At 33.4% G+C, this 16,776-nt stretch overlaps 1 protein-coding gene across 2 annotated transcripts in view; it reads right to left on the reverse strand.

Annotated features, from left to right (window-relative positions):
* Positions 1-16,776, reverse strand: part of UCHL5 (ubiquitin C-terminal hydrolase L5) — a 43,124-nt gene that overhangs the window by 2,695 nt on the left and 23,653 nt on the right. The window contains exons 4-10 of one of the 2 annotated variants that reach the window (XM_028104671.2): positions 15,878-16,003; positions 15,735-15,796; positions 15,527-15,657; positions 13,906-13,969; positions 8,676-8,778; positions 7,242-7,352; positions 4,962-5,060 (exon numbers count right to left, since the gene is read on the reverse strand). In XM_028104671.2, the coding sequence (XP_027960472.1) occupies positions 4,962-5,060; positions 7,242-7,352; positions 8,676-8,778; positions 13,906-13,969; positions 15,527-15,657; positions 15,735-15,796; positions 15,878-16,003 (696 nt within the window). Of the gene's footprint in view, positions 1-4,961; positions 5,061-7,241; positions 7,356-8,675; positions 8,779-13,905; positions 13,970-15,526; positions 15,658-15,734; positions 15,797-15,877; positions 16,004-16,776 lie in introns of both variants that reach the window. The other variant, XM_028104670.2, reaches the window with a different exon arrangement.

Consider the following 16,776-nt stretch of genomic DNA (forward strand, 5'->3'; position numbering starts at 1 on the left):
TAATTACTCATGCCACAAAGTCATACTCATTCATAAATACTTCAAAACGATATATTTACATATGTGCCCATTTCTCAAATTGAGTATAAGAAAAATCTCATATTAGTTTCTGCATGTTTGAATGAGTTTAACAGAATATCACTAAAGGATCACATATCTGTAGTATTAATAAACATTACTTATAGAACCTTTTTAAAAAATGCTCTCTTACCTTATTTCATTCAATCCTCACAACAATTATATAGCTTGAACCCAGTAATTCTATTTTGTTTTTCAGCAGATGAGAAAGACAGCTTATAGATCTCAAACTTGACAAAAGTCACACAGCTAGTATAAAACAGAACCTCAAGAGGTCAAAAGACACCTGTTCTATAGTGGTGCTTTTCAACGTACAGACCAATGATCTGGGGACCCTGTTATAATGCTGATTCAATAAAATGCCTGAGATTCTAAATTTCTAATAAATTTTTAGAGGATACCAATTCCGCTGGTCCTCAGATGACACTTTGAGAAATACGATCTTAGAGTACTAGAATATAATGTTCTTTCCACTATGCCAATTGAATCAGAAAGGAACAAATAGAGTTTTGTTATTATACAACTAAGAAAAAAAACTTCCTTAGATTAAAAAATAGGGTAATTAGAACAACTACAATATTTTTATAATGTATTAGGTAGTATAATTATTATACAACTATATGATAAAATAAAGTGCTATGCCTTAGAATATATTAAGAAGAAATGTTATATGTATCATATAAAATAAAATTGCTTGCATGAACATTTTTAGTTAGCAAAATTTATAATTTGATATGTATATGATTTTTAACAAAGAAGTTCTGTTTCCAAATAAAAATACAATTTAATTTCAGATATAATTTGAAATAAAAATATGTACTTTTCCCATATTGATCTCTAAATATACTCTGAATATACAGAATGTTTAGTAGGATTAACAAAAATAAACTTACTGGTTTATGACATAAATTTTATAATATAATTAAATGAGCAAATAATACAGATAAACTATATAATTTATTAAACTGTATAATTTATTAAACTATATTTCAGATAAAATTTATTAAACTATATATTAAACTATATAATTTATTAAACTATATAATTCAGATAAAATTAAGAATAAGCGAAATAAGTTAACAATAATTACCATTTATTGAGCACTCATTTAAGTACTTTATAGATATTTAGTCCTCAAGAATGTGAAGTAGGTATGATTCGTAATTTACAGATGAAGAAATGGAAACTATAAGCAAATAACTTGCCTAAAAGCACCAGCTAAATTTGCACCAGCGATTTAAAACCAAAAGCCTGTATTCTGTTCAGCCTTTGTTACAAATAAAAAACAATATTACATTTCTACATAGCATGGAAAAAAGGTACATTGTTACATTCTATACAGTATGTCAATGAAACATCAAAAATCACTGACTCAAATCAGGTAATTCTGTAATCACAGATATCAATGTCGGTATTATTGTGAATACCAACTATTCTTCTACCTTATTTCTATTAAGGAATAGAAAAAGTAAGTTCTAAAGATTATTTTTTAAAGATTTTATTTATTTGTTTGACACAGAGAGAGAGAGAGAGAGGGAACACAAGCAGGGGGAGTGGGAGAGGGAGAAGCTGGCTTCCCACGGAGCAGGGAGCCCAATGTGGGGCTCAATCCCAGAACCCTGGGATCATGACCTGAGCCGAAGGCAGATGCTTAACCGACTAAGCCACCCAGGCGCCCCAGTTCTAAAGATTATTACCAACTGAATTATAATGTCTTAGTAAAATGTGGACAAAATTCAGTATTTTGAAGGTGCTTTGAATCCCATAGCAACTGATTCTATGATTTTATATTATGGTAGGTTATTGGTGATTATTAAAAACCTGGGATAGACAATGATCCAGAATTACTAGGTTAGGATAAAAATATTAAAAGAATTTTACTGAGTATACCTGAACTCAGCAAAAGTTTCACAGTTAAGATTTGGTATATGGCACAAGAAGTTTTATAACTATGTATTTTTAGGCTATTTCCCAAGCAGGTATTACATAATGTATATTCACTCCTCAGAAAAGAGAAGAAGCCTCATATAACAAAAATACTTATAAAAGGTAAGATCTTAATCTAATTCATTATAGCCATACGCTCTCAGGAGAATCAAAGTCTTGATCTTTTCTTTATTATTCTGTAAAATAAAAAGATGTTCAAATTCAAATACTTTCATGCCATTACAGGCTCTAAGCAACTATCTCAATTACTCAGAGATCTGATCCTGGACAGGTTTGGTATTGACATCACTGCCAAGAGTAGCCACATCTTTCCTCTTTGGTTCTTTCTACTTCTTTTATAATTTGTTCCTTTATTCTACTTTCCCTTGGCATAGGGGACCGAGGGGTGGGGGGAGGAACTGTTAAACTTATTAATTTCTTAGTAATTTCAACTTATCCATTTCTGAATTCTACATGTTATTTTTCTTAGAAGTATTACTATTAAGCAATTATCACTATTAAAGCCTTTGTATTGTATATAATTATAAAATCTCATCATTATTGTTTTTTCATTTGTAACATGTTTATCTGTAGAAAGTAATATTCAATATGATATAATGATTTCTTTTTTTCAAACTGTGATGAACAAAATACATTTATGCTTAAGGAAGCTGATTTATTGGTAGAGAATAAGCATTTGATTCTAACCACAGATTTAAAATTTTATGGATGTGAAACTTCAAGTGGCATAAGGCTATTAAGGAGCCACCCTGTGCTCCCCCAGGACTTTCAGCATGTTGTTGATTCTGGCACTTATCAGAACAATCCTATTTCAGCATGATACTATAATTATTTATTCCTTTCCCCAACTACATCATGAACTGCTTAAGAGAGAAGAGTATATCTTAGTTGTACGTATATCTATAGACTGTAAGAAGTCCTAGAATATACTTACAGCTAGATAAATGATGAATAATTTTAAAATTTCAAAAATTTTAATCAAATAATGCATCTGAATTCCTTTATATTCCTTAGGGGATATTCTTTAGGGGATATTCCTTAGGGGATAACAGATTGATTCCTTTAAGGGAATTCCTTAGGGGATAACAGATATTGTATATACACAAGGAATAAATGCAACCTCAATATTGCTTATGCAATATTATTAATCAAAAAGTAGTCTGAAGAAATAGGCAAAAGTAGATCAATAACTATCCCTTCAAAAAAAGGTGTAAACACAAGAACACACTGAGCTGGTGTCCCACTAACACCAGGCATTCACATACTGCCACCCTGTGTCCAAAATGTGAAGTAAGAAATTACAGTTCAATGCTTGTTCTCCAATTATGCTTTCAAAAAAAATCTGGGGATATACTGTCATTAAAATCAAACAAGAATAGTCGTTTTCCTAATTTGCACCAAAAAGTTTATTCACAGACCAATTTTAAATTTCTCTAATAACATTTGGCCTTTAGTAATATTTATCTATAGTTGAATCTGATGCAACAGATCATATGATTTAACACAACAATATATTATTTTAATATTTTTAATAGAGAAATATTTCATAGTGTTTCATACAAAGAACACAGTATCTAGGAACTTCTGAGAATCACAGAACCCTAAATGTTAATCTAAAACTTTTTAAAATCAGTTTCCCATCTTGAAATAACACCATGGGATACATGAACAGAAAAATCTGCATGGAAAAGAGAAGACTTAGCAATTTTCTGCAATAATTTGTGCACTTAGTGCTAAAAGCAGAAGCACATGTTTCAGGATCTGGGTAATAAGGTATACACAAAAACCTCAATTCTCATTTCCTATTATTTATGATGATACAAAAAGGCTGGGTTGAAATGTATCTTTGCTTCAGAAACTTTAAAATTAATAAGAAACACATACCTACCATGTACTCTGCTCTTAAGTTAATGGCCCAAACTTTTATTTGCCTAGTAGTGTCTTCTCAAAGTGTTTCTCAAAATGTGGTACACAAACCAGCTGCATTAGAGTCACTTGGGGTAACTTATTAAAGATTCCTTCCCCTATATCAGAATATCTGGGGAGGGGCCAGGTAACATGTATTTTAAAGAGTATCCAGTGATGGTCACGTTCAGAAACACTGATTTACAATATAAACTTAAAAACAATTTAACTGCATTGCAATTATACAATTAATATTTAAGTGTCTTATACTGAAGAAGAAAAAATCTTAGAAATCAGAATTTTTCACAAACCTATGTGAGCTTTTCTTTGGCAGAAAGAATACTAGCTTAGGAATGAATAAAAAAACCCATTTATTAGTCTAGGCTATAGTTATTTTTTTCCCCCTTCAATGTCCATTCTAGTTTTAAATTCTATGATAATTCAAATTTTTCCTAAATTAAATAACAAGGAATCTATTATTTCAATTGTTAACATTAAAAAGTTGCTTTCAACTTAGGGGTGCCTGGGTGGCTCAGTTGGTTAAGTGTCCGACTCTTGCTTTTGGCTCAGGTCATAAGCTCAGGGTCATGAGATCAAGCCCCACACATCAGGCTCTACACTCAGCATGGAGTCTGCTTGAGATTCTCTCTCCCTCTTCCTCTGGCCCTCCCCACTGCTCTCTCTCTCTCTCAAATAAATAAGTAAAATCTTAAAAAAAATTTTGCTTTCAGCTTAAAGACAGGAAAAGTTTTAAATTTTATTCTAATATTAGGTACAACCTAAGTTCTTAACACTAAAGATTTGGGAAGACTAAAGCAATGGGACAATTCCTTATTTTGATTTTATATCAGGCTGAACTAAAAAAAAATCAGGTTAAACTAATGCTCATCTAGAATATAAAACAATAGATAAATGCAAAAAAAATTAACATAGGAATGCTTCAACAAATTTTACCTCTACTCAAACCAAAAAAACAACTTGTTTTGGGGGAATCTAAATCTAATTTAAGTATTCATCAGTAAAACACTTACCTTTTCTACTAGTGGTATTAACTGTTGGTGTTCTGCTAAAGTCTTTAATAATTCCATAATGAAAGGCAGGTAATTATGCTTCCTTCTGATATTTTCAATCTGAAAATAAAACAAATATCAAACCACACTAACTTTACATTTCCACTAAGTTTCTGATATTTTGATCTTTGCATCCAACTCAAAATAGAAATGGGAGAAAACCTTCCATTCTCATAAGAAAAAATATTAGAAATAATGAGATTCCATCCCCACTGAGAATAAAGACCAATACAATAAAACATGTGAAGAGTTTCTTGGGTGTGGCTTCCTACTCTTGGCTTAGCAAATAACACTTTTAAAAGTCTAAAATTATTTATGAAAACTTAAGATGAAAGTAAATTTAAGAAGCCCACATGATAAATTAATACTCTTACTACTACAACTATGCAAATAATCAGGCCACGCCTAATGAAACCAGCTTTATTTTGTGATCAAGAATAATCTTTCTTGGGGCGCCTGGGTGGCTCAGCTGGTTAAGCGACTGCCTTCGGCTCAGGTCATGATCCTGGAGTCCCCGGATCGAGTCCCATGTCGGGCTCCCTGCTCAGCAGGGAGTCTGCTTCTCCCTCTGACCCTCTTCCCTCTCATGCTCTCTATCTCTCATTCTCTCTCTCTCAAATAAATAAATAAAATCTTTTAAAAAAATAAGAATAATCTTTCTTTGAATAACTTTTAATGAAGAAGATAGACTATAGAGAAAGATCTATGCTTCAAGTGAAAACTATGCATTGTCTACAGCACCCCTCCCAAGTTACGTGATTCTAGTTTTTCACTGCCATTGAGCTATTAAATATTCTCTCTGGTAGAGGTTCAATTTACTTCCCTTCTCCCATAGAAAAAAAAAGTTTCCATCTTCAGTAAATTCATTTCAACATTCCTTTACTCCATATAAACTTGAGCTGCTTTAACTTCTCGTTTGAACTAGTTGTGACTACAGGTTCCTTCAATTAATTAATGAATTAAATAAAATCTTAACACATGTTCATTTTGTAGCAGTAAGAATCATTTCACCTTTTTGAACAAGCATTTTCAAGCAATGTAGCAGGTAAAGATTCTGAAAACTTAATTTGTGTTTTATTTTAGGCTAATATTAAAACTTAGTGATGAAATAACCCTGAATTAAGAATATATAAGTGATGGGTAGTTATTTTTGTATACTGCATAAAATGGAAGATAAATATTCATGCTTTCATCCCTTACTTTCCTATCTCCATTAACTTGGAATACTCTGGAGCCAGCCCCTACACCACTTCCAACTGAAGAAACTGTACCAGTTCAAGGTTCGTTTATTTTATTTAACAGTCATTTATTGGCTGTTAAGTATGATACAAAGCACTATGCTAATGCTTTCGTGAGCAATGAAAAAGAAAAAAGGACAATCCTTGCCTTCAGCTCAGCTTCAAATAACAATGCTTTTTCTACTATGATACACATGAGAAATGACGTTAACTACCATTTCCAAACTCACACAGCTTAAGAGAAGAGATGCAAATGGTTAACTTCAAGTATAAAGCCCTTTAATTCTTTCTTTCTTTTTTTTTTTTTTTCAGTAGGTTGCCTGCCCAACTTGGGCTTGAATTTGTGAGCCTGAGATCAAGAGTCGCATGCTCTACCAACTGAGCCAGTAAGGAGCCCCAAGCCCTTCAATTCTAAATTTGAAGACTGAATTCACATTGTACAAATTCACATTCTATTTTCTCTTCAAAACTAAAATAAGAAGCAAACAAAAATGTATTTCTTAGCTCTGAAAAGGCCTAGACATAATGACTAATCAGTATCACTGAGCATCCAAAGAGTGGTTTCTAAATAACATTTCCCAACAAAAGAACCCAGGGCTTCTTGAAAAAAATGGCTAATCAAAGTCTGAAGTAGAAAATGGACAGGATGAGTCTGAACCATCTTGTCACACTGGAAATCAAGGAAGCTATCAAAGATGAAGAGAATCATATCAAAAGGACTTAGGGCTTGAAGTGGATCCTAATGGCCAAAGATGACAATTTGATCATCATTAATTGCAGTGAAGTGAAACATCAAATAGGTTAAAAATTTGTTCATAATGATACTTAAAAAAAAATTAAAAAGAAAGAAACCTCCTAGTTACCTTTGTGGGGTGCCAAGGAACCAACTCATAATTCTGAAAACTAGTAAATGATGGGGGGAAAAATCAAATATTTAACATACCTTCATGTCAAAATATACTACTCTATATTAAAACAAAGGAACAAAAAAAAGAAAACATACCTTATATCTTTTTAGTTTCTGTACTTCTTCTTCAATAAGCATCTGGTTTTTGGCAACCTCTGACTGAATAGCACTTAACATATTATTACCCTGGTCTGTATCCATGGGTTCCTCCTTAGGGTAAAGAAAAAGGAACAGCATACCCTAATGATTGAGGCTTGAGTCCAAAATATTTAATAAACACAGTACAATTATTTTCAAATTTTACTCTTAATATTGGTGACAGAATACCAGTCTAACTGCAATATTAAAGGACAAAAGCCCTAAGTAGTACCTCCCATATTTCTATGTTCTACAATAACACATAGGAATTTTTACCTAAAAAAAACTTATACTGCAAAATACTATATTGCTACAATCTTTTGCTTAGCTACAAAATAAATCTGCTTAAATATGCTATTAAGAAAATGTCATCAAAGGAATGTAAAAAAGGTACTATTACTAATTATCTTCTCCGATCATATTTACTACAAAAAAAACAATCAATTACAGACTAGTAAATATTACATGTAAACCTAAATGTACCCAATTAATTCCTTGAGAAATATATTCTAACTTGCTTAATTATAATAATGAAATTAAATAGTTAATTGCTAACACTTAGCATGTAATATTTGTCAGTCTGTTTTAAGTGGCTTACATATATTATCTCAGTTAATCCTCACAACAGCTTTCTAAGGTAAATACTACTAACCTCATTTTTCATTAAGAAACTGAAGCACAGGGGCAGGGGCTCCTGGGTGGCTCTGCCAGTTAAGCGACTGACTCTTGATTTAGGTTCAGGTCATGATCTCAGGATGATGAGATGAAGCCCCTCATGGGCTCCATGCAGGGCATGGAGCTTAAGAGTCTCTCTCCCTCTCCCTGCCCTGCTACCATTTGCACGCACATGTGCTCACCCTCTCTCTCAAAAAAGAAAGAAAGAGAGGGAAAGGAAAGGAAGAAAGGAAAGAGAGAGAGAGAAAGAGACAGAGAGAAAGGAAGAAAGAAAGGAAAAAAGAAAGAAAGAAAGAAAGAAAGAAAGAAAGAAAGAAAGAAAGAAAGAAAGAAAGAAAGAAAGAAAGAAAGAAAGAAAGAAAGAAAGAAAAAGAAAAGAAAGAAAAACTGAAGCACAAAGAAGTATATTCCAATTCATACATCCACTAAGTGGCAAAGCCAGGAGCTGAATCTAGGCAGCCTGACTCCAGAGTGTATTCTCTTAATCACCACTCAGGACACTTCATCAAATCAAGAGGGAGGAAGGGGGTGGGGGGGGAGGGAGAGAGAGAGAGAGAGAGAGAGAGAGAGAGAGAGAGAGAGAGGAAGGAAGGAAATGAAAAGAGAAAGAAACAAAGAAAGAGAAAGAATAAAGAAAGAGAAAGAACAAAGACAGAGAGAGAATACTTTCCCTGAGACATAAACTAGAACTTTGCACCTAAAAACATGGTCACAAACCTCAGCAAGTTGTCTTTGTAACTCTGCTATCTTCTGTTCATATATCATTTTTCTGTCAGACACAATGGCCATTAAGTTAAATCGAATTTCACCTTCACTGTACCTAAAAAAAGTTAAAGTTTATAATGTAATAAACAATTGTAATACTATTATAAGTAAGATAATCTATTGTGACTACCCCATGGTTCTTTAGGATAAACACAAATCTATCAATTGGCTAGCAGTGAAAACTGACATTTAAAAAAAGCTTTCACAGGGTGCCTGGGTGGCTCAGTTGGTTAAGCGACTGCCTTCGGCTCAGGTCATGATCCCGGGGTCCTGGAATCAAGTCCCGCATCGGGCTCCCGGCTCAGCAGGGAGCCTGCTTCTCCCTCTGACCCTCTCCCCTCTCATGCTGTTTCTCTCTTGCTCGCTCTCTAATTAATAAATAAAATCTTTTAAAAAATAAATAAATAAAGCTTTCACATATGAAAGGCTACAACTGCAGAAAAAAACTAAATTTAATCACAAATATTTTCAAATCTTCTAAAATAAAATTATACCACTAAACATGTGAAATAAAAAATATTTGTTTTCCTACTTTTATAAGAAACATGGCAACCATCATTTAATTCAGATCTCAGAAAAAAATAACTAAGACCTCACCGTTGTTGGATTAATTATACTGTCATTACGATGGTAATTAACTATATTCCTAACTATATACTTTTTTCCCAAGTCATGATATAATTTTTAGTTAATATATTTTTATATTTCACTTATACTTTACATTATAAATTATAAAATATTTGTATATTTTATTAATATAATACGGTTATATCCTTTTGCAAAATTTCTGAATGCTGTTTTATTTTCACTACTCTGATACCAGAGTATCACAATGAGACATCTCATAGTATTAGTTTATTTATGGTAAGGATTGACATTAGAAGAATTACTGGTAAGATTATGTAAATGGTGCTTAATCAAGATGAGAATATATAGAAAATGTAAGCCTGTTTTTGCATTATTCACTTATAACAGTTTCTCATAGATAGTTCTATTCACTGAAAGAATATGGAGCAATATTAACTACAGTGCTTTGAACTTATGTAAAAATGTTGTTTTTAAAACTCTGCTGTGGGGGCACCTGGGTGGCTCAGTCATTAAGCATCTGCCTTCGGCTCAGGTCATGATCCCAGGGTTCTGGGATCAAGCCCCACACTGGGCTCCCTGCTCAGTGGGAAGCCTGCTTCTCCCTCTCCCATACCCCCTGCTTGTGTTCCCTCTCTCGCTGTGTCTCTCTCTGTCAAACAAATAAATAAAATCTTTCAAAAAATTAAAAAATAAAATAAAACTCTGCTGTGGACAATTATCATACGATCTCACTGGTATGTGGAATTTAAGAAACAAGACAGAGGACCACAGGGGAAGAGAGGAAAAAATGAAACGAGAGGAAACCAGAGAGGGAGACAAACCATAAGAGACTCTTAATCATAGGAAACAAACAGGGTTGCTGGAGGAGAGGTGGGTGGAGGGTTAGGGTAACTGGGTGATGGACAATGGGTAGGGTATGTGTTATAATGAGCCCTGGGTATTATGTAAGACTGATGAATCACAGACCTGTACTCCTGAAACAATTAATACATTATATGTTAAATGAATTTAAATTTAAAAAAAAAATAAAAAAATAAAAATAAAATGGAACTTCATTTCCTTATTTCTTTCACTAAGAAAACACCAAATAAAAACACTAGACATAATATATATTTTTAAAAAGAAAATGAAAGGATGAACGAAAATTCTGAAAGGTGGAGAGAAGGTAGATAAGCTAGGGAACCAAGACGCAAAAATGACACAGCGGTGAACTCCTTGAGTTATCTCATTTGCCTTCATATAGCCTAGACTTGGAATTAAAGAAGCCAGCAACTAAGAAACGCCGACAGGCACAGACAAAAAAAGCACCAACAAAAGTCTGCTCCTTCTATCCAAATAGGAAAGGGGCGACTCATGAAACAAAACCTTTAGATAATTACCACTCTACCATAGGTAAACACAACTGAAAAAAAACTGTGCCCTAACCCTACCCACCAGCAAAGACTGAGTAGGGAGATAGGACTTTCATCTCTGCGGGCAGGAAAGACACCTATTTGCAGTGTCTAGAAGAGACTAAATGGGAAGCCAAGTGGGAAGTCACTACCATACAGTGGTAAAGAAGCCTCCCCCATATCAGCAACAGTGAAGCCATGTAGTAAGGAGTAACAAGGCATTCCTACTTCTTCCAGCCAGGGTAGTATCAAGTGGACACCCTTTTGGGGCCAGAACTCCCACCCCTGCCCAGCAATAACAGGGAACCTCTTCCCATCTCAGATGTCAATGGAAGCAGAGTGGGGAGCCTGAACTTCTACTCTCACCTGGCAGTAATGAGGTAGCATCCTGATTTACCTGGCCAGAGCAGTGCTCATATAAACCAGCTTAACAGAAATTTTATTTAAAAAAATCCAGTGTTTTATTATATAAAACCACAAACGTCCAGGTTTCAATCTATAATCATTTGTCATATTAAAAATGATGAAAATCTCAACTTGAATGAAAACACTAAATCAAAAGAAAGCAGGACTGGGGTGCCTGGGTGGCTCAGTCGTTAAGCATCTGCCTTTGGCTCACGTCATGAACCCAGGGTCCTGGGATCGAGTCCCACATTGGGCTCCCTGCTCTGCGGGACGCCTGCGTCTCCCTCTCCCAATCCCCCTGGCTTGTGTTCTCTCTCTCTCGCTGTGTCTCTCTCTGTCAAATAAATAAATAGAATCTTAAAAAAAAAAAAAAAGAAAGAAAGCAAGTAGGACTGGCTATATTACTATGAGATAAACTAAATTTCAAAACAAAGAAAATTACTAGAGAAGGACATGACATAATGATAAAAAGATCAATCCACTAAGAAAAAATAGTGATAAATGTTTAGTTAATGCACCAAACAATAGACCTGCAAAACATGTAAAGTAAAAACTGATTAAAACTGAAATTAGAAGTAGACAAATCCAAAACTGCCCCTATTTGCAAATGACATGATTACGGAGAAAATGCCAAAGAACTCACAGATAACTTCTAAAGCTGGTGCATGAGTTCAGCAAGGTTAAAGGATGCAAGAAAAAGAAAGAAAACAATCAAATGTGTTTCTACAGACTAACAATGATCAAATAAATCAAATATGAAAATACAGTTTCATTTGTAATCACTCAAAAGACAAAAAAAGTATGTGGGTATAAATCTGACAAAACATGTACAGGACCTGTATGCTAAAAAGTACAAAGTACTGATGAAAGAAATTAGAGAAGATCAAAGTAAATAGAGAGACATACCATGTTCATGGACAGGAAGACTCATCATAGTAAAGATGCCAATTCTCCCCAAATGGATATAAATGTTTGACACAATTCCTATCAAAATCCCAGCAAGAATTTTTGTGGATATAAAAGATTATACTAAAATTTATATGGGATTATTATACTAAAATTTATATGGGAAGACAGAGGAACTATAACAGCTAAAACAATTTTGATGAAAAAGAATAAAGTTGTGGGTATCAGTTTATCTGATTTCAAGACTTACAATACAGCTACAGTAATCAAGACTGTGCAGGATTGGCAGAGAGCAGACAAACAGGTCAATAGAACAGAGTAGTGAACCCAGAAATAGACTCACACAAATACACCCAACTGGTTTTTTATAATTCTACCAAACTGCTAGAGGAAGGATAGCCTTTTCAACAAATGGTACTAGAGCAAACGGACATGCATAGGCAACAAAATGAACTTTGATTTAACTTCACAACATGTACAAAAATTAACTCAAAATGGATCACAGACTTAAATGCAAAATGTTAAAATATAAACTTTTTAGGAAAAAAGAAAATCTTTAGGATCTAGGACCAAAGACTTCTTAGATTTGACAACAAAAAACAATTCATAGTGGAAAAGAATGATAAATTAGATTTCACTGGGATTAAGAGCTTTTGCTCTGTGAAAGACTGTATTGGAAGAATTAGGAGATAGGCTTCAGACTGGGAGACAGTATTTGCAGGCAACAAATAGTACTATCTAGAGTATGTAAGGAAACTCAAGGCTCAACGGTCAAAAAACAATCCACTTACAAAACAGGCAAAAGGCATGAAAAGATTTTCAACATAATTAGTCATCAGGGAAATGCAGATTAAAACAATAATGAAATATCACTACCCACCTACTAGAATGGCTAAAATAAAAAATTTTGACAAAACCAAATGCTAGCAAGGATGTGGAAAAACTGGATCGCTCATACATGCTAGTAGGAATGTAAAATGGTACAGCCACTTTGGAAGAGTCTGGCAGTTTCTTAGAAAATTAAACATCCATTTACAACTCAGCAGTGGCACTCCTGGGCATTTATCCCAGAGAAATGAAAACTTATGTTCACACAAAAATGTGTACACAAATGTTTCTTGCTGCTTTATTCATCACAGCCAAAAACTAGAAGCAATCCATATGTCCTTCAATGGGTAAATAGGCAAAAAAAAAAAAAAAAATCCTACCCATACCATACACTAGCACCCATCATTAGAAAAGAATGAAGCACTTATGTACTTAGTGACCTGGACAAATCTCCAGAAAATTATTCTGAGTGAAAGAAGCCAATCCAGAAAGGTTACATATTGTACATTTCCATTTACACAACATTCTTTAACTGACAAAAATTATTAAACCTGGGATTAAAGATGGGAGGGGAGAGTGGCAACAGAGGAAGGAAGTGGCTGTGGCTCTAAAAGGGCAACATGAGGAATCCTTGTGCTTATGAAATCATTCTGTACCTTGACTGTATCAATGGCAACAACCTGGCTGTTGATACTGTACTCCAGTTCGATAAGATGTTACCACTGCTGGGTAAAGGGTACACCGGACCTCTCTGTATTATTTTTATAACTGAATGTGAATACATAATTATCTCAAAATAAGAGTTTTAATTTAATAAAAAAAAGATGTTTAAAAACAATTCTACAAAACAACTATATAAAATATCTAATGGAGATCTGCATGTTTAACTTTAGAGGACATATTACTCTGTAGAATTTAAATATTTCTGAAATAGATTTCCTGAACATATTAATCCAATCAAAAGTAGATGTTCAACAAGCACTGCTAAAATAATAAAATAAAAGTTGAAAAAAAAATGTTTAAAATCCAGACTACTATGCCAGTGAGAATAGCTGAGCATTTACTTTTGTATCCTTTTTTCTATGACTGGCCTCACTGCGCTGATCCAGTCATCTTGATTGCATGCACCTAGAAAGAAATATGAAAGCAATTAAATCAAATAAAATCAACATTAAAATTATTTCAAAAGTTAGTCTAAAATATTGTTTTATAAATATTTTGGGAAATTCAGGATGGTAAAAATCCTTTTAGCATAACAATGTTAAGCTTCAATTCTTAGTTTCGGAGTAAAGGTAAGGGCAAAAAGCATTAGTATAATTTGCATTACCACATTCTTGTGTCACTTAGTAGGTACTGAACAAATGTCTGGAAAAGTAATTAATTAGGGAGTGATCCCATTACAATCCACAACTTTGTGAAATAAGAATAACTACCATTTCACAGTAATGAAACTGAGGGGTAAGAAAAATCAGCACAAGTCAGCAGCAAATAAGGATTCAATCCTTACCAGTCTGACTCCCTACCATCATAACTATAAAATAAAAAACTAAAACTACACATAATGCAAAACCAATTTTACCCACTTGTTTTAATCCTCTTTTCACCATAATTTTTAGCATAGCACCAGTTGTATAGCAAACTGGCTGTTCTACTTTATCTTTTACGTCCTTTGTGTTTGATGGTTCTAACGAATATAGAATAAGTGACCAGATAGAAGCCAACAGAGAAAATGCAGAGATCAGCTCAACCATCAAACTACAAAAAACTTCAAGAGAATTTAAAGAACATTCTATTAATTTTCTGTGACACAGAAAAATAAATATTTTTAAACATAGAGGTAACACGTAAATCTGCATTAGACAAATTATTGGTTCTATGCAGGGGACATGGTCAAAAAGTACAAACAAAATGAACCGATGTTCATTTTTTAATCTAAAAAAACTATAAAGTTTTATGAACAGCAGATAACATTAGGTTCAATAAAATCAGGTTTCGTTGGACTTAAAAATGAACCTAATTTTTGAAAAAAGGAAACTTAATGAGGTAAAAATAAGGAGTTAAAATTTCTTTGTGGGTCGATGATTTTATCATTATATCAGAACCACCAATTATATCCTCAACCTTGCTAACCATTTATCATTTTTGCTTAAGGTTAGAGATGGGTGGGATTGGGACAAATCTACCCTTTGGCCCAAAGGACAGCATATTAACACACTATTTAAACAGAAACTTCAAAGAAAAACACTTCTTGTAGATTGTTAAACACTGAATTAAAGTGATTCTGAATGATCCAATTCTAAGTGAAAATATTTTAATGCAAGATGGTAAGAAATGCTTACTACCCCTTATCAGGTTAAAAATGACAAGAATAACTTATATTCACTATAAAAATCAGCTTTTTTAAGTTAACTGGAAAATAAAAATAAATAAATTATGTAATCTATGGGTTAAAGAAATTTTCTTAGAAAAAAATTAAAGATCCCAGTTGAACCATAGTAGTTAACATGTCCTTCCTATCTTATTTAACCTCATAAAGTAATGAAAAGCTTAAGACTTTTCATGACATTATACCTGATAGTCACCTTCCCCTTCAAAAACCTAAGGAGCATTGTGGCAAAAACAAAGGAGAATACCCAATCTTTTTTCCTTGTCAAAAGTGAAATAGCAGGAACAGAAACCAGATACCTAAATCAATCGGTCCTTCTCTTAATCCATCTAATTCATACAATCTTCCATTTACAGGAACATAACTGACAAAGTGAAAAGCATCTTCTTCTTTTGCTGATGTCTTTGCATCAAATTCAAACATCTGCTGTCTACAGTAAAGAAAAAAAAATAGTGAGAGACAAACAAGCAAAAAAGAAAGTGTTTATTTAACAAAAAGTCTCTTTACCTGGCAAAACTGTTGTGTACTTGTCGAATCACATCTGAATTGCTCAGTGCCAAACCTTTCATCTAAAATAATTGTTAAAGTAGCCTATTAAAAAGAGAAGTATCACAAATAGAGCATTTTAGGAATAATAAGATTATACTCACAGCTGCATCAAAACTTTGTGAAAATTCTTTAAACTCTGATAATGTCTCTCCCAAATGGACATCTTGATGGGTACAGTTCAACAACACACTTACTATAGCTTGGGTAGCACAAGCATTGTTAATTACCTATAAAATATAAAAGCAAAAATATTATCAATTTATTTTTTTAAAAAGCAGCTTTTAACTGATGACAATGCCCTCCAAAATATGAATAACGTTAACAGTTTTCAAAATGTATTTCATATAGTCTTAACATAAACATAATAAATGTCCTTAATTCCATTCTAATGTATTTTCAGGAATTTGCTGCAATTCTGGAGTTGAGGATACTAGGAAACCAAATAAATTAAATAAACTCATAATATCAGTGAAACCAATCCAGTTAGGGTAATAAGACCCATCTTTCCTGATCTAAACACAGCTGATTAAATCAACAGAACTTGTCCCCCCCTCCTATTCACACTTCTTCCTAAATTGACTCCTGCCTATCCAAATTTAACCCATATTTCAGTATTCAGCACAAGCTCCAACTCACCTAGGTGGCTTTTAGAGAAATTATCCAACAACTGCTATTAGTTTCTACCTTCAAGTTCCTAAAAAGGATATATACTGTCCACACATTTTTTCAGCTCAGTCATATATAGTCTTTGCACTGCTGTCATCTAGTTGTTAACTATTTATTTAACAAATTATGTGGACCTTACATTTTAGAGTGAAAAAACATTTAGATAGCACTTACTATGTGCCAGGTACTTTTCTAGGCACCTCACATGTATTAATTCTTTTAATTCTCTCAACAACCTATGAAGGAGTAATATTATTATCCCCATTTTACATTTGTGGAAGCTAAGGCACAAAGAAGTTAAGTAACTTGCCCCAAGGGCACAGAGCTAAGCAAC

The sequence above is a fragment of the Eumetopias jubatus genome, unplaced genomic scaffold, assembly GCF_037043125.1.
Source record: "Eumetopias jubatus isolate StellerSeaLion01/CBP00866 unplaced genomic scaffold, mEumJub1_p1.0 scaffold_12, whole genome shotgun sequence".
In the NCBI taxonomy this organism is placed as follows: domain Eukaryota; kingdom Metazoa; phylum Chordata; class Mammalia; order Carnivora; family Otariidae; genus Eumetopias; species Eumetopias jubatus.